Source organism: Lutjanus erythropterus, chromosome 13 (genome assembly GCF_056507025.1).
Source record: "Lutjanus erythropterus isolate fLutEry1 chromosome 13, fLutEry1.hap2, whole genome shotgun sequence".
NCBI lineage: Eukaryota > Metazoa > Chordata > Actinopteri > Lutjaniformes > Lutjanidae > Lutjanus > Lutjanus erythropterus.
Window position 1 is genome coordinate 20,409,197 of NC_139329.1, and position 24,839 is coordinate 20,434,035.

A 24,839-nucleotide genomic window follows, 5' to 3' on the forward strand; every position below is an offset into this window, starting at 1 on the left:
CAGCAGCAGCAGCAGCAGCAGCAGCAGCAGCATAGTTTTTGATTGATGCTCAGTCAGATTCATGCTGAGCTAAGGAGCCCTTACAAGATAGAAATATACCGGGGACACCCTCATGTATGTCCCATGGAATAATTTGACCTAATTTTTTAAATTATTTTTTAAAATATTTTTGCTAAGTTGTGTTAAAGAACAAGACAAGCGAAGTGTATTAGAAAAATATTAGACGTATTAAAAATATTTGCATTATATCTATACAGAATACAAGTAGCATACACACACATACACATAAAGAAAGAGTGCTTAGTGAATACGTAAAGTAAAATGTGATGTGAATGATTTCTGATCATTAAAAAACATGCAATAAAAATATAATAAAACATAAATAATAACAAATATATAATAGTCCTAAAAAGAACAATAATAGGCCTAACCTGGGACTCGAATAGGCCTATAAAATTGTTTTTGCAAATAGTAAATTGATTGAAGCCTTTTGTAAATAAACATATAAATATTTTATTTTATTAAGAAAAAATAAGAAAGGTTGAAGAGTAAAATAAGTAAAACAAAAGCAAACAAGAAAAGCAGCATGAGAAAATAAAATATATAATAATAAGAAGAAAAAGACGACGACGAAAAGAGTAGCTGAGTAGTAAAATAATTTGATTGTTTAAATCAGAGATGCCCGACTGGCTCATCAGCGGCATCGGCAGATGATGGCTTTAAAATGAAATATGGGCATCTGCTCAAAATGCCAATAATTTTGTTGTTATGACAATTGGATAAAGATGACGCTTTAATTCTGCGCACATGACAGACTTCTGTCTGCGGTGCGGAGCTCTTGAAGCGTCTGAAATGGAAAGCAAAGCTGCTGTTTGCAGTGATTGCTGAGTGTCGTCGGTCAGGTGAGAAGGAGCCGGATCATATCCCCTCAATGCTATGAATTTCAAGAATTTGTGAAGAACAAAGAGAATAAAAAACGGTCAGCAGTTTCTTATTTTGCCCCGTGAATGCATTTGGAAAGCATTTTATTTTGTCTGCATCTGCTCAAGGACCATCATGATAAGAGGCATAATAAGATGTTAATTCCCCTGGAGGACAGACTTGATTTTCTCTGCAGTTTGGTGGAAAAAAATCTGTGCAAATATCACTATTGGCATTGGCTATCGGCCAAAATAAGTTGTCTGATTCTCTGTCAAAGTGCAAGAAGCTTATATATTTACATAATACAATAATTAATTCAAATGTGTATAATTGAAAATGAATAAGTGCAGTACTGATTTTGCACATAGACTGACAGTGGTTCTGCACATACACTTAATTATGCACATTGGTCTGGGATGATGCACTGTACAGCCTTCTAACTCAATTCATTGTTATTTGTATACAATTATATACATTAAGATGTGCAATAGGGATTTTTTAGCCAATACCAATAACCTAATTAACTGTAAATAGTGTCACATTTTATGTGTTAAAAATGCCTTCATATAAGCTGTAGTTAATACACATATAGTTAATACACAAAGGCTAAGATGCTGTGAGCAAAGACTGATGATTTAATTTTCTAAAGGTCTGTCTGAACCAAATCTAACTTTTTTCTTGTAAAGCACATCAAAAACTTTCTAAATGTACTTAAGCTTTTGGGCATTTTACCTAAAAATTCAAATTAAATGCTTTGACTTAATATGTCAAATCAGACATTATTACAGGTGATATGTATCCACTGTAATTTCATTTTCAGAATAACAAATAATAATCAATTATAAATAATATCAATTAAAACAAGTAACATTTTGTTTGCTTCTAGTTGTTAGTATTTAGTTAGTTGTAATTTCAATTGAGTTATAGAGCATGTGGGGTTCCAGTCTTTCATGTTACAGATCCCAGCAGGAACTGTTTTAAACCATGGAGCCCCATTTGGTCTGGTCTGTCTGGTCTGATACATGGGTGGCTGTGACCAAAACAAATTTTTCCCCAGTGCAAAAGTTTTACAAAATAATAAGTGAAACTAAATTCTTTCTTCTTTTATAAATGCAATCTGAATAAGCATGCATGCTTTTTCACAGCAACATCTTCTTTATTTTAATGGAATCCCTCACATGAGTGCTCTGTGGCACTTTGGCATTAAATGTAGTTGAAGCTGCTGAAAGAAATGATCTCTTCCAACCATGCTGAAAATGTAATGTATGTCCTTTTCTTCTTCATAAGAGTTTGGGGAATCCCTGTAATTAAGAGATGATGTCACATTGTGTATGTCATGTTTTTCAACACTAGATGGCGAACTAAGACTATTCTATGCAAACAGGTTTTTGACTCATCTGCTTTTAAGAGGAATGAGATCAGTTTCACTGTCTGACTCATTCTTTCACGCTGCCGGGGGGGGGGGGGGGGGGGAATAACATGTAACATAACACTTAATACAAATGGCCGACAGCCACAGAGACACGGAGTGAGAGGATGAAACAGAGAAACAGAGAGATAGGTTAAATATTATCACTGCTGCACTAGCTCAAATAATTCAGTTTGAGCACTGAAGAGAAGGAAGTCCATTTTTTTTTTTCAGACACTGAAGTCTTGATCCCTGCATCCTCCTGCATGCAGTACGGCATGTCTACATGGGCAGAAAGACACAATCATACATTACTGAAAAACGATTTCAGAGCCTGGTAAAAAGCAGTGACGTGAAATTGAATTAGTACTCAAAAATGGAAATATTATGTAGTAATAATATACTTTATACCTTTTTTTTCAGAGCAGCTGTTTGACATGAAATGGTAGGTTAAACACAGGTGTTACCAATGATACTAATTAAAGATCCTTTTCATTCAGGTCAAACAGAGCCAGGATGCTGTTAGTGTGCATGTTGTCCTACTCTGCTACACTAAATGGAATGGGGCTCTCATTAGTAGAATTGGTAGCACCTGTATTTACCCTACTATTTCATGTCTAAATGGCTGCTGTGAAAATGGTCTATCAGCTTCTTACTTGAGTTGAATTTTCTGAAGTTACAATCTACAGTAGAGTGTGTTGGAGTAGAAGCTAAAAACAATATAGTGCGGTAACACAGTAACCATTCTGCCAACACTACCTGCTATCCACCTCCTGTAACACTGCTGAAATGCCGCCAGCTAGATCACAACAACAGGTAGATTTGTGAGGTAACTGTTAAGCCTCCATTGAGACACAAAATGATCACTTCAAACTAAACTACTGCCTCACGGCCGAGTTCCTCCCAAATACCTTACCCTTTCCCTCTCCCTCCAAGACTGTAATTTAGACCTCCTTTGAAAAGACTCTTCGCGTGATGCCGATACTGTAGCTCAGTGTTTGTTTGGGTGGGGGCACTTCAGTACTCATGTTGCTACCGTATTATACCCTTCCTACAGGGTGACAGCAGCAATGAAATGATCATTGTAATCCATGTCTTGCAAGCCTGACTCCATCCATCCTTCACCTTCACTTTCATCTACGAGTCCTTTAATACACCATTATTATCATATGTATTATCACAGATCTACGACAATTTGAGTCTGACACATTTCCAACCTTTTCAGTGCCTTTTCTTCTTTATTTGTTGCATCAAGCTGTTTCTTACTCAAAAGGACATTTTAAAAAATAAAGCACAAAAGAAAGCAATTACAAATGTTATTACAGAGGTGAGCTGCAGGATAACAAAATCACAAGATTAAAGATTAAAGCTGCAAGCAGCGATAATCAGGCCCTTGCATCCTTGTGCACATGTGCCGTGGGGGCTGCTTTGTTGAAATTTTGTAGGGGGCGCTATTGAACCATTTTGCCACACCAACTGAATATTGGCCTGCAGATGTCTTCAGGCCGGGACTCTTATCAAACATGTGGCATTTGGGGTAGATTTGACAATGTACACTCAAGTTACTGCAACTTTCTCTGTAATGGAAAAACACTGAAATTGGATGCCATGCCATTGCAGTGAAACGAGTCTTTTAGTTTGTGTAGTCTTTGCTGAAACTTTTGTTACGCTTAATATACCTTGTGAAACTTCAATTATGATTGATGAATCTCAAAAGTATCAGTGTAAGGCCCCATCATTAGCACAAGTGGCTGAATAATTGTGCTGCTTCAGATTTGCAATGATGAGGCATGCTGGAGGATCAAACCAGGAGATTTTAACAGCCCTGTAATCTGCTGAGAACTTGAATGGCCCGCAGTGCCGCCATTGTGTCGACACTGGAGCCACTCATCACCTCTGGGGACCAAAGGGCGCATTGAGAACTCAGATTTTCTGCATCTGAAAAGGGGGCCGCTCTGTGACTCACCCACAGCCACTGGTTAGTCACCTCGGATACTCATTACACTGCTCGCACTTAGACAATAATCACCCAGAAGACTGAAAAGACACTAAAAGGTTGAGGTATTAAAGATGCAGAATGATGAAGTGTTTCGATAAAAAAGTAGCACAACTTTTGTGTGCGAGTATCATTTTGGTCATACCATGCTGAGTGACTGTGTCCCTCTCTGTTCTGCAGCCATCTGAGTATCAGTGTGAGAAATGTCTTCTTGGCAGAGCATCAAAGTGGAAGAAGGCAGCGCCATGGGGACGAGTGAGACTGTATTTCCACACCTCCTGACAGTATCTGCTGTAGCCTGCTTTGAGCCAGTTCAATAGCTGCTGTGTTGAAATGCAGGCAGCAGCAACGCAGATGGATGACGGTTAAACAAGGGTTTAAACCTGCAGATAGGAGCCTCTGGGTGAAGTCAGGATGTGGTTTGGGGGAATTATGAGCCAATGTATGCCAGCTGGCCTTTAACCATGCTGGAAGTGTTTCTCTATAGGGATAGCAACAGAGGTAGGACCAAGTCATAAGTAAGTCTCAAGCCTTTGCACTCAAGTCCAAAGTCAGTTCAAGTCCCACATCCCAAACTTTGAGTTTTGAGTCCTAAACAAGTTATAATGCGCTCATCACCAAATGTAAATCCATTTAAACAACCTGAATGTTTTGCATACTGCAGATCATTTTTTGTTGACCACCACATCATTTTTGTGCATGAACACAATTTTCCAACTGGAGCTCAGTAATGTGATATTATTTCTTCAGTCAACTTGACTGGATGCTGTGTGATTTGTTTAAACAAAGCAGATCTGGGGAATGAAGTGTGGACTTCCTGGAGATGAACTGTGTTAGCGTTTGTTGATTCATGAGATGAAGGGAAATTAATTGATTCATGGATTGGATGGATTTGAGCTTGAGGGAAGGTGCCAAGTGTTTTTCAATTCAAAAGGCTAAAGTCCAAGTCAAGTGTTGAAGCTCAAGTTGAGCTGCGAGTCTTTTTTAATTTTGTCAAGTAGAGTCTAAAGTCATCAAATTTGCAACTTGAGTCTGACTCGATGTTAGATGATATTCTAAGTGTCTGACAAAATTGTGGAAAGTTTTTCCGACAGATATAACCCTTTTCAGACAGCCTATTGTGATACCTGTGGTGTATTGCTTTAAGTCTTTTTTTTATTCATTGATTTACTTTGAAGATGCTGTTGTCACCTGCCAAGTGTGGATACAAAAACACACAAACTTTAGCTTCTTTTTTTGGCTGAAAAGACCCGCAGGTTTTCAGACATACCACCACCTCCACCTCCAACCCTCCACATGGCCTTCTGGGATTGTGGTGCCCCACAAAGCCACAGATATGGGCTTTCAACGCCAGTCTGGCTGTGACTGTACTCCCCTGGAATTCCTCGGTACACCAGCACTCCCAGTTCTGATTATTGGTCCTTTCACAGCGATTACATTTCTGTCTGAGTGATTGTGGAGCTATTCTAGTGAGAGGGCTTCAAACCAGACTGATTAGTCAGTGAGAAATATGATAATTCAAGTTTACATTTCTGCATTAACTTCTCAGAAACTTGCAAGCTGTGATGAAATGACTGTTAGAGGCTAAATTCCTCCTGCATCAAATACTGGATGTTTTAGGTTTCTCCTCTCACCTTAAAGAATGTGACACGCAGTCTTCGCAAGTGAAAAAGAAAACTTTTCTCAGCTCATCCACAGGGTCACACAGTCAGATCTGCTGACCTTGGAGGAGAATGGATGCTGGAATGAACATATTCAGCCAACAAGCCTGTAGGTCTGAATTTCAGATGAGTACCTGGACCACATGTTGAATTATGGATTTGGCCTCACTCATACACACACATGGTGCAGCTGAAGGTGAAAAAATGTGAGAAGCAGCTCACATTTGAGTTGTTTAAAGTAGAGACAAGTTGGTGTTTGATAAATAATGTCTAGCGAGGAAAGAAGAAATGCGCCAAAGTGAGATGTTCATCAACTCCAAACACATATAGTGATGATTCATTGTGAAGGAAAACACAGAAATCATGTTATGTTTTAACTGTGTGGCCAACTTAAGCCTTTGGATGTAGCACTTAAGTTCACTTGATCTTTCGTATTTTAGCAATATTGACATAAAGGTAATATTTTTAAAGAAAATGTATGGAATAAATCTCCTTGTCTTAAAAAAAATGCAAACCAGAGGACACATGTTCATATGGGTGAAAAAAGTCCAGGGCAAAGGGTCACAACTAGTTTTATTTTTATTTTTTACTCAAAAGACGTGCTAAGAAAAAATACCTACTCTGAAAAAGCATACATTTTTCTTTAAATGTTATCATACCCTTAATGAACTGTGTCACTTGAAGTTCATTTCCCAGTTGTTGCAGGGACACTGGAGGTAGGAATCTACATTTGTTTCCCCAGTTTTTTCCCATAAAAGGTCAGTGATGTTCAATTGATGATTAAAGGCATTTAGTGTCTGTGCAACAAATCTTAAATCATTTAGCTGTGTGTATGAAGGGTATTATTAGTGTTGTAGTCCTCGAGATCAGTCTTTGTCACTTTCTGAAGGTCTCGTCTTGTAATCAACCACATTACAGGATTTTATTTCAAGACTGGACAAGAGAGCAGGGGTGGCAAATACACACATTCTGTATTCCAGTAGAAGCACAGATACTGTTAAAAAAGACTGATAAAAATAGAAGTACTGCTTCAACTTCTTTACTGCAGTAAAAGTGAAAAAGTACAAGCTCTGAAATGCTGTAAAACGTTGTCCTCTGAAGGACATCTCTACTGACTGTTTCTGTACAAAGCCTTTCTCCACCAGAGTCTCCCTTTCTGTCTGATTCAGCTTGTTACATATTTTATGTTGTTTTCGTCAAATTACATCTTTTATGTCATTTTGTTACATATTTTACATCCTTCTCCTCTTGGTACCTTATTAGTGGTTTGTTAAGCCTTTTACTTCATTTTTATTGTGTTACATCTTTTTCAAATTGTTATGTCTTGTTAAGTAATTTTTATCTTGTTACATGTTTTACATAATTTTCATTGTTATGTACTTTACTTCATTTTCATTATATATTGTTATGTCGTTTTTGTCTTGTTCGGCCTTCTTTTGTCTTGTTACATTGTTTATTGTCTTGTTTCGTTTTTACATCATTTTTGTCTTACGTCTCGCTACATCTTTTATTTTGTTTTCATGTCGTTGCGTTGTTTTTGTCTTGTAATCCCTTTTAGTCGTTCTCGTCTGATACTGTGTTCAAATTGTTACATTTTTATGCCATTGCCGTCTTGTTATGTCTTGCTACAGTGTTTTCCATCTTGTTACATCTTCTATGTCATTTTTGTCTTATATCTTTTTATGTTGCTTTCATTTTGCATTAAAACTAAAGCAACAGGTTTGTTTTGAAATTGTTAAGTGTAGAAAGTACAGATATTGAGAGTTGTATCTGAAAGGAACTTCTCAGGTGAAGTACGGATACCTGAAAAATCAACTCAAGTACAGTAATGAAGTATTTGTACTTAGTTTCTTCCCCTCTCTGATTGCAAGAGATGTACTGAAATAAAAAAAAATCTTGTAATGACTGTGAGTGGACTGTGACAATATCTGTCTTGACATTACATGATTAATTATTTTATAATTCTTATTTCATGGGCATCTACTGGGAATACCCCTGCACTTTATTTGGCGGAGTGATTTGATGCCCTTGGCTGCATGTTGCTGCTTCAAATGCAACCAATATATGCAGGTAATGTATATATAGTAGCATCAGCTCGCCTGGGTGAGAGAGTTGTGAAATGTGATTGGACTTGGTCTTGATTCTGTCTCGCCCTTCCTCGGTCTTGGTCTTGATTTGGACTCAGTTTAGATGGTTTTAACAACAACACTAGGTATTATCATTATCTGGAATATGGACACATAATAGTAGAGGAGTCTTTTTTGACAGAAGACATTACGGGCTGAGTGCATCCACTGGCAGTGTAAACGTGTCCATAACAAGGGTGAGGGATGAATCATCAGCCTTTTCTCTGTTGCTCAAGGCTCTAGTTTTTGTTTCTTTATACCAGGTTACGTGTCTCTGTGCTGTACTTGGATAGAAGTGGTTTCCAAATGGCAGCCGTGCCATAAATTCAAGCTCCGTGTTCATGATGCTAAGTTTTTTTTTTTTTTTTATGAGGTTTTAAATGATTCACAGAGGTGCTGATCTAATTCTGTCATGATTACTGAGGCCTCTATGACAATTAGAAATAATCCCATTAGTTGTCTATCATTATCCCTGTCACTGTTGTTGTGCTTGCTGATGCAGTTTATGTGGCTTGTTCTGCCCTGATTTAGAGAATGTTCCTGTGTATTTAATCACTTTTCAGTTCATGTGACTAATGTACCTGGAGATAGACACAGATTTTCTACTCTAAAGCTGCTTCACTAGATTTGGACATTTTGATGCTCTCACTTTAGCCAATTCAAACACAGTAGAGAATGTGCTTCAGTACTTCATCTGAAAACAAGATAACAAAGCGGGAGCTCTTGAAACGGAAAACACCTACAAGAGAGGAAAAAAGATTTTTCTTCCCTGCCAGTTTTTCACTTTTTACTCTGTAATTTGCCCCGTGTTGTTTTATGACCTCACATATCAGGTCAAGCACTAATTGTAATCTTTATAACTGATAAGTGCTGCTAGTTGGCAGCCAATCTGTGACTCACTGTTGCAGCTGCAGTGCAACAATACTTCAAAGTTAAAGTGATTCTCTTTCATGTGGTGTTCTCATTAATTTGTCCAGGACCCATATGATGGATTTAGTATCCGTGTAGGTGCAGCAACAATGCAGTATCAATAGGTGGCACCAAAAATCCAAAAAAAAAACTTGTCCCTCTGCTGTTGTATTAGATTCATCCTGATAAACCAACCCACATAATGTGTGTGTGTGTGTGTGTCTCTATGTGTATGTGTTTGGAGGGTGGTGGTGGGCATTCTTTACCACCCGGTGCCATCTACCTCCCTGGTTTCTGATGGGCCAAAACTCACTAACAGTTTAATGAGTGAGAGTTGACTCAGCAGCTCAGAATGGTACTGACTGGCTTTGACTGTGTTATCAGATGATAAGGTTGAGTGTGAGTGTGTGTGTTTGTGTGTGTGTACCTATGCGTGCTTTATAATGATACCTTTCAAGTATCACACACTTATCTCTTCTAGGCTTGAAAGGTGTGGCTGTTAAGTTTGCAGTTTACTCCTGAAGCCTCCTCTGCATCCTTAGCTTGCAGCAGTGGAAGAGATCTTTTACTTTAAGATTGTGAAGATTTGTAGGTATTTATTGGTAGAATATGGGCAAAATGGAGTATAATGCTCACAAGTATGTTTTCATTAGTGTATACTCACCTGAATATAATTGTTGGTTTTCATAACCTTAGAATGAACCATTTATGTCTTCTGTGGCATGTTGCACTGCCATGTTTCTACAGTAGCTCAGAATGGACAAATGAAATAGTGTCTCTACACAGGGCTTTTCGTATTTGAAAGTTTGGAATCATAGAAGGGCTGCTCCCTAAAAGTCCAGTAAACCATTAACAGGTGAGAAGAGTTTTAGTCGACTAATTCTTCATTTGTTAGTTGCAGAAAGCTGCGCCTGGCACTGTAGTTCCATCCATAAGTAACACAGTGAGTGAATATGTGACTATTTGGTCATGGGTTTCATACACCAGTGCTTCCTCTTTATTAAAGGGATAGTTCACCCAAAAATGAAAACTCAGTCATTATCTACTCACCCTATTGCCAAGTGAAAATTGGGTTTTTTAGTCCACAAAACACTGCTGGAGTTTCACTGGAAAATGTTGCAGAATCTCTCAAATAATGTAAATAAATGGTGAACAGTTTTCAAATGTAAAAAAAAGCATAAATTGTCTCCATACTGCTCGTCTGGTGTAATCTAAGTCTCCTGCAGCTGCAACACACCATTACACCAAACATACCCAGTTCAGATGGTAGGCATGTACATTAAACATGGTGTAAATGGCGTCTTTCAAATCAACTTGGTATGTCAAGGCTTTAGGAGGCTTACTATTCAGTTGGTTGCAATCTACAGCTAGATGTCACTAAATGCCACATGCTGCACCCTTACTGTAAGTAAAGTACTACAGCGTAAAACTGCTTCATGACAAGTTAAAGTCTTGCATTCACATTATATAATAGATAATAATAATTTAAATTGTACAGATATATGAAAGTACAGAAATATAATCAGCAAAATGTCCTCAAACTATCAAAAGTAAGTTATATTGGGACACCGGATTGTTCTTGTTTAATTAGCTAAACAGTTTTTTACTGCTTTTGGGGTTAAGCAAAGTTTAACCAATCAAAGGGGAACTCCACCAACTCACATCAATACACACTGAGTTCAGTTTACTCATCAACAGCTGCATAATATCATACAGACATCATAATGTCTGTGGCTCTGGTGGGAGCTTTCCAAAACATTTTTAAAATAACGATGACATCTCAATTTGGCTCGGAGACAACTCATTTCTGACAGAAAGCCTTTGTTACAAACTGGAGGCACGGAGTTTAAACAATCTTGGCATTTATCTGCCTGACAAAAGATACTATTGAGTTGCTTTATGGGAAATAGCGCTAATGTTTTTGGAGCTTGACCCATACTAGCAGATATTTTGGCCTCTGCTACATTGATTTTGACAGTAACAGACGGAAGAAGTAACTTTTTGAAAGTTTATTTTTGTCTTTCACACGTTTCCCAACTTCCCCTTCCAACAAAACAGAATGTCAAAGCTATTAGCATACGGCTCTCGGATAAATGCAGTGGAATAAAAAGTCATGGTATTTCCATCTGAAATGTAACGGAGTGGAAGTTTTGTTCAAACTGATTTGTAAATTGACATTTTATAAACTTTTTTTTTCCACTGTTAAAACTCATTCCTGTGGAAATCCATTGGTAACTGACCACAATTAATGATGAAATCACTTCTCAAACCTGGGATAGGTGGACTATCCCTTTAACACATTGCATCCTCTGCTCAGAGCATTGGAGTAATTCAAACTCAGAACCTCACTTTAGAGTCCCATGTTAAAAAGCTATAACTCAGACTCGTGTCTCTCGAATAAGACAGTTATTACTTTTCTAATTTTATTTTTATTTATTTATGGTTTATTAGGGGCAGATAGAGTATACATAGACAACCTGATCTAATACAAATATCATAGTGCGAATGGTAATTTACAACCGCTTGCCGCTTGAAGGGCTTTTATGAAAACCAATCAGTGAGATAAAAGAGATGATAAACTGATACAACTAAATATAAAATGAAAACTATCCAGCTTGATTTTAATTGTCCCTGTTTGTGAAGCACTTTGTAAGTAAGTTTTGAAGCACTTTGTAAGTAAGTTTTGAAAAGTGACATGTACATAGATAAAGTTCTTCTTATTATTAATATTCACAAATACATACTTGCATGCGTGTGTGTGCTTAGATGTGAGTGTGTAATGTGAGTCTACGTGAGGTGTGTGTTCGGGTTCAGCAGCCCCTCTGACATGCATACCAGTGCTGCTGAATCACCTGATGACTCCTGACACAAACCTGCATCCCGCTCAACTTTTTCCTGAGATCCCATCATCAGCCGCACCTGTCCTCTCTTTGAACACGCGTGTGGTCATGTTTTTAGCATGTATCACTTACGACAGGAGGAAGACAAACACACACAAACACACGTACTTGACAAAAGTAGAAGACCGGGAGGTGAGACTTAAAGGCTGGTGGTGTTGACTTTAGAGGGGATTAGGAACAGGGAGTGGAGAGTTTGACTTGAGAGTGTTTGTGTTACCATGTAATGAATACATAAATGCCATCCACTTTATGGATTTATTTATGCACTTTTGTGGTTTCTTTAGGTTTTCACATAGTCAAGTACACATTCTTTACTCACATAGAAGTACAGATACTGGTGTAAAAAAGTAAAAGTACTGATTCAGCTTAAAGTAAAAAAGCTAACTGAACCTCACCTTTTCTATGCAGGTTCTCTCTTGTCATTTTAATCTTGTTGTGCTGTTTACATTTTCATCTTTTTATTTTTTTATGTTTTTCCTACATTGTTTTTGTCTAGTTACATTATTTCTGTCTCGTTATGTCTTTTACATAGTTTTTGTCATTAAATCTGTCTGTCCTGATGGATGCACCAGAGAACTGTGATTTCTTATTATGTCTTATTAAAGTATAGATGTCAAAAGGTAAAGGCCACCGCCTTCTCTTGCATTTTAGTGTTGAATCAATCTCAAACACTTAAGGTTTGAAATGAAATAAGTTTTACAATCTATAATCTTTTATTGAGATCATTTTACCTTTCTTTCTTTACAAAGAAAGGCAAAGACAGGCGTGCCCTGGCTTTCTTCAGATAAACCTGAATCTCCGAGTTTTAGAAAACAAATTAGTATTTCAAACATGGCTTATAGTGAGCTGTGAATCTAATTTGTCATTATTTGGGTGATGGAAAATGATTGGGTTGCAAGTGAAAAGAAAAGCAAAATTATCTCAACAAAACAAGTAAGTTGCCTTGAAATTTTGAGTATTCTCAACTCTTTTGTTTTTACAGTGCGCTAAATTTGTGACTTAAGAAATAAAAATTTCTTCTGTGTACATTTCAGCGCAGACACATTCATTCACAGGGGTTTAATTTGTCAAAACACAGTCTTAGACTCCTGATCAGAGGAGAGCAGTAGCACTGGAGGCGACTGAGTGAAGGTCTGAGAGTGAAGGGCGATGAAAGACGAGGCGAGCCTGGTGTGGCAGGAGAGATGGATGCTTGGAATGAGATGCAAAGACAGACATGCCTTGTGCTTGTGTTAGCCGGGGCTTAACTTGGATCTAACTGAAATAATTTAAGCTCCCAGACAAAGATGCTTCAGCGAGGTGGAAGATAACTACGTCTGATAGTCCATGTCGTCCTGATGGAAAATTCCAACACAGCCCTCTCACCTGCGTACTTAAAAATAAATTTTTCCCTGCTTGTAGTAGGCTACAAGTAGAAAGTGAAAACACAACACACTGAAAAAAAAAAAGATAATTGGAGGATGAACATTGTCAAATCTACGATGTTAACAAGAAAAAAAATGTTTTTTCTCTACTTTAAAAAATGCAGTCCTTTTAAGTTAAGGGAGAGTTTGGTGTTTATAGTGTTACAGAAAAATCAAATGTACAGTTTGCATAGTGCATAATAGAGGATCTTCTCTCAGGTGTACAGGTGCTGCTGGTTTCTGCTGATTAGTAGGATGTGTCCTTTAAAATGAGAGCTGTGTGCTGTTCTACATGCTCTGAAAGAGGCTTCGTGCCAAAACATGTCAGCAGACGTCAGTCTGTCGATTGTTAATAAAATACAGACATTACCACAATAGATTCTTTGACTCACCTTTTCAAAAGAGACGCTCTGAGCTTCACCTTCTGTATCACCGCAGGCTTTCAAAACGTATGTTTCCCTGGAATTACGAAAATAATTCACATCCTCTCCGTCATACCCACATAGTTTTCATTGTGAACAGTGGAGGGTGTAAAAGCCCAGAGGGTCCTGACATTTAACTTTTTACACCAAAGATCTTGCAGTCTTGAGGGTCTTTATGTGATTTTCTTTTCTCCTGAGCCACCTGTTCTGTTTGAATAAAAACTGAATAATGTCTTATCACGTCTATCTTCTTCCTCAGCATTGCTTCTTTTCCTAGCACTTTGAGTTATTATTCTAGTCATGGGAGATATGTAAAAGCACTGAGGCTACTGTTATCTTAAATAAGAAATGTTAGTTGATTGCAATGCTTCATTATACTCTATTTTCATGGTAACAATTATTGCTTTATACCTAAATTAAAGGTCAAGTGTGTAAAATGTAGGTGTAATTACTGGCAGAATATGGTAGAAATTGAACATAGCATTCAGAACTATGTTTTAATTAGTGTAGGATCACCTGAAAATAAGAAGCGTTGTGTCTTCATTACCATAGAATCAGCTGTTTATATACACAGAGAGCACGGGTGCTCCTCCGTGGATGCCACCGCCATGATGCCGCAATGTTTCTAGTTGCCCAGAGCAGACATACCAAACATTGGCTTTACATTTTGCATGAGTTTCACACAACCACTCACTCGCTGACCTAGATGCAACCAAACCCTACACACTGGTCCTTTAAAAGCAGCTGAAAATGTGCTTAAAGGGGCAATTTGTAACAACTGTACATTCAGAAATGAATACAACAGTTCAAGTTGAAGCCGTAGACTACATATTAAATAGGTTGAAATCCTATTTAATATACAGCCTATGGTTGAAGGGAGCTGTTTCAAATGTAGAAATTAATCAGAATTGAACCCAAAAGCCTGTTCTCTCATTTCTTTATAGACGAGGCTCTTGTAAGTGTGTCTTATAAGCTCTTGAAGACCATGGTGCAACTTTAAAACTCCTGTGTCGCCAGTCAACTGCAAAAAGGACAACCTGTCCTGTAAGCCACAGTCACGGCTCTGCACGATAGAGGGAGGGGTGAAAGTCTAGACCACAAGGTAGGGTTCAAAAGAAGAGAGGGGAGACGGAGGTGAAGGGTCAGAGGGCAACACCAAGCAATTGGAACAAAGAAGGTAAGTTTCTGTTCACAAAGGCACTAACAAAGGCAGCAACTGTGTACTCAAAATGTTGTGCAAGTATGAGTCTGTTGACCCAGTGTGAGGACAAATAATCATCTATCTTTGCCTGAATGATAAGGGGTTTTTAGGCCTTCAAACCTTGTAGAGATGGATGGTTTAAAGAGCATTTAGAGGTTTCCCAAAACCTACATCAGTGTATCATTAGTTGGTTTTCTAACCACCTATTTTTATGCACATTTTGGAAAGACTGAAATTTCAAATGAATGTAAGAGGTAGAAAGTACAGATACTTGTGATGAAATGTAGGTGGAAAAAGTAAAAAGTTGCCAGAAAAATAAATACTCAACTAAAGTGTAGATACCTGAAACTTGGACTTGAGCACCACACTCTGCAACTGCATGCACATTAATTAGCATTTTCTGTTGCAGATTTGATCAAAATTTGGTTAAAATTGTGCTACGTTTGGATGAAAATGTGACGATTGGATCTACAGCATTTAGACTTACCGTTCACTGTGATACTGTAGTGGCTGCTGCACATCAATTGCACAATAATACTATATAACCTTAAGGAAAGTATGATGCAGGACTAAACTCTGTGAGCAGGTAGTAATTTAAACAATGGGTGCTTGTATTTACAGCTTTAAACAGCTGTGCTTTATGTTTGCCTCAAGGACAGGTTTGTTCACTAAGCAAAGTTTGTCTTGTATAACAAATGACAGCGAAAAGCAGAAGTTAATTCTGATAGTATAGCTTTATTACACTGACAAAGTTGATTTGACATTACATAGGAACATGTACCTTCAGGAATTCTTTATGGACAACAAAATCATACATACACCAACACACAGAACAGACAGTGTTTAAGCACAGACAAAGTGGTGGAGAATCACATGATCAAAGTGACAGCAGTCTTTGAGTATTGTGTGGGGTGTGAGGTGTTTGCACAATGATCGGAAGCCTCCACTCACATCTTTACCAGACAGCTGCGCAGCTCCACATGCTGCAAACCCACACAGATCCCTACGATCCCTTCTCTTTATTTACAAAATGGCAGTGGTTTGTCATTAAAACAAAGGATCGATTAGGTGGCTTTGTTCATCGTTCGTGGCACTGTTCCCTCACCGCTGGTCTTCCAATTGGACCAGACTTAAAGACGAAGCTCATCATCAATACAAAAATATAGTACAGCAATTTTCTTGTCATAGCAAACATTCATACCTGTCCATCAATGGCCCAGTCGCATCAGCAGCCATTCAGATAAAAAACAAAAACATAATCTGCTACACAAAGCAAATATAAAAGGGGGCATTGACCACATCAGCGGTTTGCAAGTTCTAGCTCATTAGCAACAAACTGTTTACTTTGCACCACAGCTAACAGCTCTGTAAATCAGGCTCATGTGTTTTAGAGAATGTGATGTTTTTAGCCATTAGTTTCCATTCATGCGTGTTCAATATGAAAATCAGACTCTTGAAACATGCATAAGTTGTGTAATCTATCATAGTATATCACTAATAGAAATGTTCATTTATTGGCCATTTTACAAAGCAAGGTTGTGTTATGAAATTTACATTTGTAGTCCCATTATGCTACACAGCTACAACAGCAACACAGAGAAAAACATCAAAATGTGCTAAAGGAAGCAACAATTTGGCTATTTTCTGTTGTATTTTCATCACAAACTCTTATTTAGGAGGTTGTTTTAATGTAGCAATGTAACTGTTTTTTTTTATACAGTTTGTCCTTTTTGCATGAAACTAGCTTAATAGCATGTGAGTTGCTAGATTTACTAGCCCAAGGTGGCATTTTATTTGCCCTAGGCAAGTGGGCAATCCTTACTGTTGAGCCCTGCTTAGGAAGTTATTACTAGGTGACTCCTGAAGACAATAACCTGTCAGCTTCTGCAAAAAAAAATAACATGAAATGCTGAAATGTGTACTGACATGACCAAAAAAAAAACTGGTGAAATTGGAAATTGGCATTAGTCAACTTTGTCAGAAATTACAGTATGATGTAAAATAGTACACAACGAGAAAATCTAACAGCACTTTACCACATTAAAATAATATCAATGGCAAAACATTATATGAACTTTGATGGATAAACAACCCCAGCGAGTTTCAATAATCTAATTTTCATACTGCACAGAAATGAATGGACACCAGCTGCTGTCTGAAATGGAAGAAAAAAAACTGGTAGAAGTATGCGTTTAAAAATGGACACCAAAAACGTAAATTGATGCTAAAAAGCTAAAGCTGAAGCTAAAATCTGCAAACATGCTGGTATGCTCTTTTAATATTAGAATATTTTAGAATATTTCTTCATAATGACTTAATGCACAATTGTCATAAAGATACAGTGATGTGCAGCGGTCACTGATGGTCATATAATAGCACACTGCAGGTTGAACAAAAGGACCCTTTGAGATAAAAGTTTTACTTGAAGCTCTTAGTGAAATCTTCAGGGGGAAAAAAAGCTCTTTGTTGAAATTCTGACCAAAGGTTATTTGACTAAATGTTACATGAAAATAAACTGGAGTTAAAAACCGTTTTGGCTGCAAACTCTCATGTCTTTTAACTGGGTGTCATTTTATGAGTTACAGCATGTTCATGATTACACAAAAACATTTCATCAACCTCAGGACACGGCTCTCATTTGTTCTCCTTCTTCTAACCTCAAAGCTTAACAGCGTGTGCATGCTGTTAGAGTTGTACTGTTTTGACATGAGGGGACATTTCAGGTTTCCAAACAAAAAAAAAGGACATGGAAAAGAAAAATCCTTTTCACTTGGAAACATCTGGAGTTTTCACACAGGTGAGTCACGACAAGGCTGCGAGATATTTTTTTTTTTTCCAAGCACATCAAAAGCTAATCGTCCAAAGATAATTATACAAATAAAGCATCCAGTGAACTGCACACAGGCAGCAGGGTTTTTTTTTTTCACGTCCCACTTCACACCTACACTGCCTTTCCCCTGTTTCCCACCTCCAGAGAGCCTTGGTTTACTTACCCGAGGCGCCACAATCTATCAAAAACAGGCTTCTTTCTCTCTTGAGTGCAGACGCAGGGCATGCGAGGGTGGCATACAGTCTTGTTTACGGTGTGTGGAGGTGTGACATTTTCGACACAACACAATACATGGCCATTTGTCAAACATTCACATTACAGACAGCGAATAAGGTCCGGGCCACATCCGTGTATCGAAGCACATGCCACCAAGAGGAAATCCATCCTCTCCCTGTGTGGGGGACAGCAGTCGATGAGACTTTGTGGGTGTTTTGACGAATAGTGCTATGCTTCTGTGACAGTGGCTTTGTCTGCCGGGAGTCTTCGAGGAGGAGATCCTTCCTGGGTCTTGTAATTGTCTTGTTGAGGACGCAGGAAGGCTGACCTCATGCTCCCCGGGGTCGATGAAAGGTCAGAAAAGGTCGATAAGGTCAGCCCTAGTGTTCACGGAGGACCCTGTCGTTCAGGGATGCTCGAGAAGGTCAAAGGTTGATGATCTATGTACATTGAGTGAACAGTCAAAGCTGCAAAAACTGTTTTTCCTCAGCATACAGTGTCCAGTGTTTGGCAAGTACATACAGTAGTTCTTCATCACCTCACTGCTTTCTAAATTTCTGAGTCTTTCTCCACCAGCCACTTTTCCTCCCTCTGTCTTCCTCTCTCAGGTGCAGCAGTCTCGCTCCACGTGGCAGAAAAGGGGGGACTGGGTCGGCAGGGACGTGGAGGTGGAGGGGTCGGACGAGGAAGACGAAGAGGAGGAAACGGTGGTGGTGGTGGTAGAGCAGGAGGAGGCAAGGAGGGAGGGGTAAGGGCTCATCTTGTCGATGTTGACGTAAGTGGTGTTCAGCAGCACGTAGTGCTCCCCGCTGAAGCTGGAGAAGATGGTGGAGATGCGGGACACTAACTCAGAGAAGGAGGGCCGCCGCTCCGGCTTCGGATGCCAGCATTCAATCATCACTGTGTAGCTGGGGAGGAGAGGAGAGAGGAGGAGTCAGAATGGAGCTGTTTTCTTTTAATAACTGTACGAATATGAGTTCATTTCATACGGGAGCATTTTTTAAACTCTTTGACAATATTGTTTCTGAATAACAACTTGCACAAAAGTGAATTTGAAGTTGCTTTCCAAAGCTTTTCCAAAGTCTTCCAAAACTCTTTCAAAACTTTTCCAAAACCTTCCCAAACTTTCCAAAACTCTTTCAGGGATGGACCTAGTTTATTTTAAATATATAACCCATAGAGTAAGTGTATCTTGCATGCTTTTTTCAAGTTAAAAAGGACCCAACTTGCACACAAGTAAAACTGGAGTCAGTATATTGATAAAATAACAAGTCAAGTAATCAGTTAATTGACAGAAAACTGACAGCACAGAACATAAACATAAAAAGTCTTTCATCAAGCAAAAATACTAAACATACTTTTTCCCCAGCTTCTCAAATTCTCTGATTTATATATTTACATTTTTTGGTTTTGGTCTTTAAATTGGACAAAATGAGTAATCTCAAAACATCACCTTGGATTTGTAGAATATACAATTCATAATTCAATCAAAAAAAAAAAAAAGAGAAAAAAAAAGTTTCAAAACCTTCCCAAACTTTCCAAAGTATTTCTAAAACTCTCAAAACCTTTCCAGGGATAGACCTTGTTTTCTCGAAGAAAAAGGCCCAGACTGTAACAATCCCAAAGGGTACCTTAGGGTGAGCCTTTTTTTTTTCAAAATAAAAGACCCATAGACTAACTGGATCTTAATATTCCGCTCTGGATGATACTTTTTTTCAGATTGAAAGCCTCCAAATGGCCACAGTTTGTTAAAAGGAAACTGTTTGGACCTTTTTGACCTAGACTCCTGTAGCATAAAGTTATACTTTTTCCCATGTAATAATAAATCTTCTATCAGCCACCATTTCAACCTGAGCGGCAACTTTATGTTTCAACTTTCTCAGAAGGCCTTCATTCTAAAATGCAACAATAGATATTAATAATTCATCTCATCATGCAGAACAAATATACTGTAAGTTATTCCTCCCTCGGTGGGGTTATGAACACGAACTGATAAGTTCTTTTAACTGTTATTATTTCAGTTAAAAAAAAGGGTTATGAACACGAACTGATAAGTTCTTTTAACTGTTATTATTTCAGTGTGTCTCAAAGATTGTTTGACTTTCACACCAACAATCCATCATTTTTTTCAAGGGTTATGAACACGAACTGATAAGTTCTTTTAACTGTTATTATTTCAGTGTGTCTCAAAGATTGTTTGACTTTCACACCAACAATCCATCATTTTTTTTTTTTTTATCATTTTGTAACAAACTGTCAGAAGTTAAGATCTCTGATATTGTAAGTATTTGTCTTTCCCTGGCAGAGCCACCCTATCATTGTTACAGATGAAGAAAAATCGCCCCATTACCACACATCCAAGGTATCTGCCAGCAACTGCTATCACCCACACATCCAGTGAACAATCAGGAGTGAAGAATTGCGGGAATGTCTGCAGACGTGCATCACCTCCTGATGTCTCTGTTTAATTTACAGCTCAGGAACTTTGGGCCTCTGCCTCCCTCACCTGAACACTCCCACTCCCCTCTAATTTCCACATACACACTAAAGACGTGCAGTGCACCTCATGATGTTATCAGCACGGTATGAGATCACACTTGGCAGTTGTTTTACACAACCAGTGGTTCAGACTTTAATGGATAAGGACAGCTCAGATACTGGAGTGTTAAGTGAGTAGATGTGTGCGCTGTATTGACATTTTTATATACATTACTCTATGCTATGCTTATCTCTATCACTCACTACTCAGAAACATAAAGATTGCTTTTGTTTTAGCCACATCAGGTAGTAACAGAAGTAGACCAAGTCAGGTCTTCGCACTCAAGTCAAGTCCCGAGTCAAGACTGACAAGTCCCAAGTGAATTCATCCATTGGTTTGTAGACTATTGTTTTGAAGCCTCCGGTGTGAGATTATGGGGCTCGCCATCTTGTTTTTTTTGCAAACAGAGCATGTGCAGTACCGACAAGAGCATGGAGCTGGTGGGTGTTGCACTGGATGGACTCGCTGAGAATGACTTGTCAGTCACACAGTAGCCCCGCCCAAAAGCATAACCTGTTTGCTGTCTGCTTTACTCCAAAAAGGACAATCATTTACAGAATCGACATCATGCTGTCTAACTTTAATCTAATTATTGAGACCATAAACTCATTAAGAAACTGAGGTAATAAATCAAGTGAGAAGCAGAGCGGTTTTCTCATAAGACTACAAACCATCTGACATCTTTCTGCAACCAGCAGAATCACCCCCTGCTGGCCACTGAAAAGAATTCTGCGTTCATTTCACTTATTAGACCTGTAAACTCTGTCTCCTCATTCTACTGTATATGTTTGTGGCACACTTTTAAATAACAGACTGGAAAATAGATCTTTAGCCTTAGGGGAAGATATCAAGCATTTTCAAGTCAATAGGCTCAAGTCAAAGTCACTAGTTGTCCAAATCGAGTTGCAAGTCTCTTTTGATTTTGTCAAGTTGAATCTTAAGTCGCTGTATTTGATGTGAGTCCATTCTATCAACAGCAAAGATAAATTTTCTTAAAGAATGTGACTGAAGTTCACTGCATGGCTACCACTAAGTTGAACAGTCTGGTTGCACCACCACACCTAGATTTTGCCTGGCAAACTCTGATGTGAATAGATCCAAAGAAAACTAAAATAACCTCACTGCTGATAGAAAATTCAAGACAGAAAGGTGAGCTCAGCCTTGCCAACACCGTTCTGTTTGTATGGTGGGTGCTCTTTAGGACCAGTAGCAACAAGTGCTTAGCAACAAAAAGAGACAAATAAAAAAGAAATACTATACTGGAGTTTGATTTCCATTTTAAACTTGCTTTGTGTTTTGCAGTTAAAGCAAGAAAAGTGACTTTCATTTGACCCACAGCTGTGACGAGATGTAATGCTCTGCTAAAGAGACGGAGGAGCTGTGAGGCTGTTTTCGACTTTTGCTGAGGTAGATGATGGATGGTCTAAACTTGAGTGCTTTTTATTTATGACTTCCATGGCCTACACAGCTCTTGAATGTTCACTGTTTTTCCTTGCTGCTCTATCTCTCTCTTCATGATGTGTTTAAGTGCAGTTCTACAGTATATCACTCAGACTAACCGAGCCGTGGCATTTTGCTGGAGGAGGTGAATGACAGGTGAAAAATCTGTATATATGTGTGTGAGTCTAAGCGTGTGTGTGTGTGTGTGTGTGTGTGTGTGTGTGTGTGTGTGTGCACGCGCACTTACAGGGCGTCGGGGCAGAACTCGGGCTGCAGCAGCCTCCTCCCTTGCAGGAGGAACACAGTGATGTCGAAGGAATTCACATCAGAATACGGCGGAGCTCCACGGGTCATCAGTTCCCATAGCAACACGCCAAATGACCACTATAGAAAAAATAAGAAAATAAACTCCTTATAGCACATTTGCATCACAAGAAAGAGATATTCACTGTAAAAACAAAAAAAGTTGAGGTAATTTTCTTTGGATAAACTTAAAGATTTTTCCTCAAGGTTAATGAAGCCCAAAAAATGTATTTCAAGGATTATTGAGTAAACCCATCAAGTGAAAGTGATTTATAGTTAATATTTCGATATTCTCAATTAAAACCATTTTATTATCAGGCATTCAAATAATGACAAATCAAATTCACAGCTCACTGTGACCAATTTTTGAAATACAGTTTTTTGAGTCTCTAAAACTCAAAGATTCAAGTTTATCTGAGGAAGAAAAGTAAATCTCAACTGAAGATTATAGGTGTGCGAAACATTTTTTAGTTTATATCAAAAGTTATGAGTTTGACTTGGGCTCAAAACTCACAAATCTATTGCAGTAAGTTCCCTTAGAACTGCGTTGTCTCCATTTCTTTTAAAACGGTGTTATAATATCTATATTTACTCACCACGTCTGACTTGGTGGTGAACTTGTGTGTCTGCAGACTCTCCAGAGCCATCCATTTGACGGGCAGCTTGACTCCACTCTTGTTGTGGACGCTGTAATATTCTTTATCATAGACGTCTCTGGCCAGGCCGAAGTCGGCCACCTTCACTGTGTAGCTCTCATCCAGCCTGTCAAGGCAAAGCAAGAGGAAATTACTTTCTACTGTACTGTTTTCTCTTCTGCTCATTTTCATTTTCTTATAATTTCTATACCGGTTCTTTTTTTTTATTGAATTAAACAAATTAATTAAATTTGTAAGAAGAACACAATTTTCACTCCTCACTAACATCCCCTTCCCCCTGCTGTCACATTGTACATGCAACTGACTCCAATATTCAATTGACAGAAAATTAATTGGCAACTATGTTAATAATCGATTAATCATTTCAGTAATTTTTCAATCAAATATGTCAAACATTTGCTGGTTCCACCTTCTTAAATGTGAGGATTTGTGGTGTTTTTTAGTCATTTATGATAGTACATGAAGAGTCTCTGGGTTTCAGACTGCAGGTTGGACAATAGAAGCAATCTGAATATGTTACTTCGCACTCTGGGAAATTGTATTTTTCATAATTTTTTTTACATCAAATAGACTTAATAATTAATCTATTGTGAAAATAATCTGCAGATTAATTGATGATCAGTCAAGTTAGTTGCAGCCCTGGTTGACAAATTAAGAGCATTTTAGAAGTAAAGCAGGAGAAATCCACATCCTAACCGTAATCCTAACGCTAATGGAGAAAAAAAACATATCCAAGTGTGTGTGTCAAGGGCTGAAACATGACAATCTCATTATTTATTCTTGTACTCATGTGGAGGTTTTTGTAAATCTCCACAATTTTTCTCTTTCTTTTCAAGCTTCAGGTTAGACAGCACAACCCTTATCCAGGAGGTGACTGAGTGCACAGCAGCCTCCTTCCACCTCTAAAGCATCAGGCGAGGAGCCAGAATTTTCTTTTCATTTGAACAATGATCTCTTTCTCCACCTTGTTCTTGTTCTTTAACAATTTTCTACTTGACACCGTTGTGTGTTCACATATATAACATTCACTCTCAGTCCATGCAGTACTGTGCCTGTCTTTTCTCCCCTCTCTTCCCTTCTGTATTTAATTTTATTTTAGCTTGCTCTGTAAATAATACGCACTCATGTGATACTGAATGAATAAATGTGAGCTCACATGCAGTTCCTGGCAGCCAGGTCTCGATGGACAAACTTCTTGCTGGCCAGATACTCCATCCCTCTGGCCACCTGCAGCCCGAAGCCCATCAGGTCCTTCACTGTCGGGTTCTAAAGAAAAACAGAACCATCAGAGGACTGTGGGACCACACCGCTGACTTGGATTGAAATGTTTTTATTTCAACTTGTGCTTGCCGTCACATTGCCTTTTCTAATGGGAAATCTCATTCTCTCCAAACCAACCAGACTCCTTTGGAAAAAACATTCATTTTAAGTTGCAGAACACAGGAGCTGCTGTTCTACTGCAGCTTCAATCTGTTAGTTTGTTCTGATTGTTTGTATTATTAACCAACAGAAGTTGGGGTAGACCAGTAACGCCTGTGTTCTGTGAGGTATAACTACTGTTTTTAACAAAGGAATCTGGTTGAGCGAGAAAGAGGGATATCTGGCTCATTCCTATCAGAAAAGGCTGTCTGGCAGCAAGGTAATGTGGTGAAAAGTGGCGTATTTTGTGTGTGTCCATACATGTCCCTCATCACGGATGAAGTTGCGCAGGTCGCCGTGCTTCATGTAGGGCAGAACCACCAGCGGCGAACCCTCCTGTGGCAGGCAGATTCCCAGCAGAGAGAGGACGTTTGGGTGGCTGAAGTCCTTCATGATGATCCCCTCCTTCAGGAACTGGGACACCTCTTCTAGATCTGTGATGCCTTTATGGAAAAAAAAACCCCAACACATTAACATTTTGGAGATGAA

At 38.5% G+C, this 24,839-nt stretch overlaps 1 protein-coding gene across 1 annotated transcript in view; it reads right to left on the bottom strand.

Moving 5' to 3' along the window:
* Nucleotides 1–15,662: 15,662 nt before the first annotated feature.
* met (MET proto-oncogene, receptor tyrosine kinase) overlaps nt 15,663–24,839 on the bottom strand; it is an 84,574-nt gene continuing 75,397 nt past the window's right edge. Inside the window, exons 17-21 of the mRNA XM_084733740.1 lie at nt 24,612–24,793; nt 24,088–24,197; nt 22,872–23,037; nt 22,220–22,356; nt 15,663–18,901 (exon numbers count right to left, since the gene is read on the bottom strand). Of these exons, the coding sequence (XP_084589866.1) occupies nt 18,598–18,901; nt 22,220–22,356; nt 22,872–23,037; nt 24,088–24,197; nt 24,612–24,793 (899 nt within the window). The 3' untranslated portion in view covers nt 15,663–18,597. The remainder of the gene's footprint in view (nt 18,902–22,219; nt 22,357–22,871; nt 23,038–24,087; nt 24,198–24,611; nt 24,794–24,839) is intronic.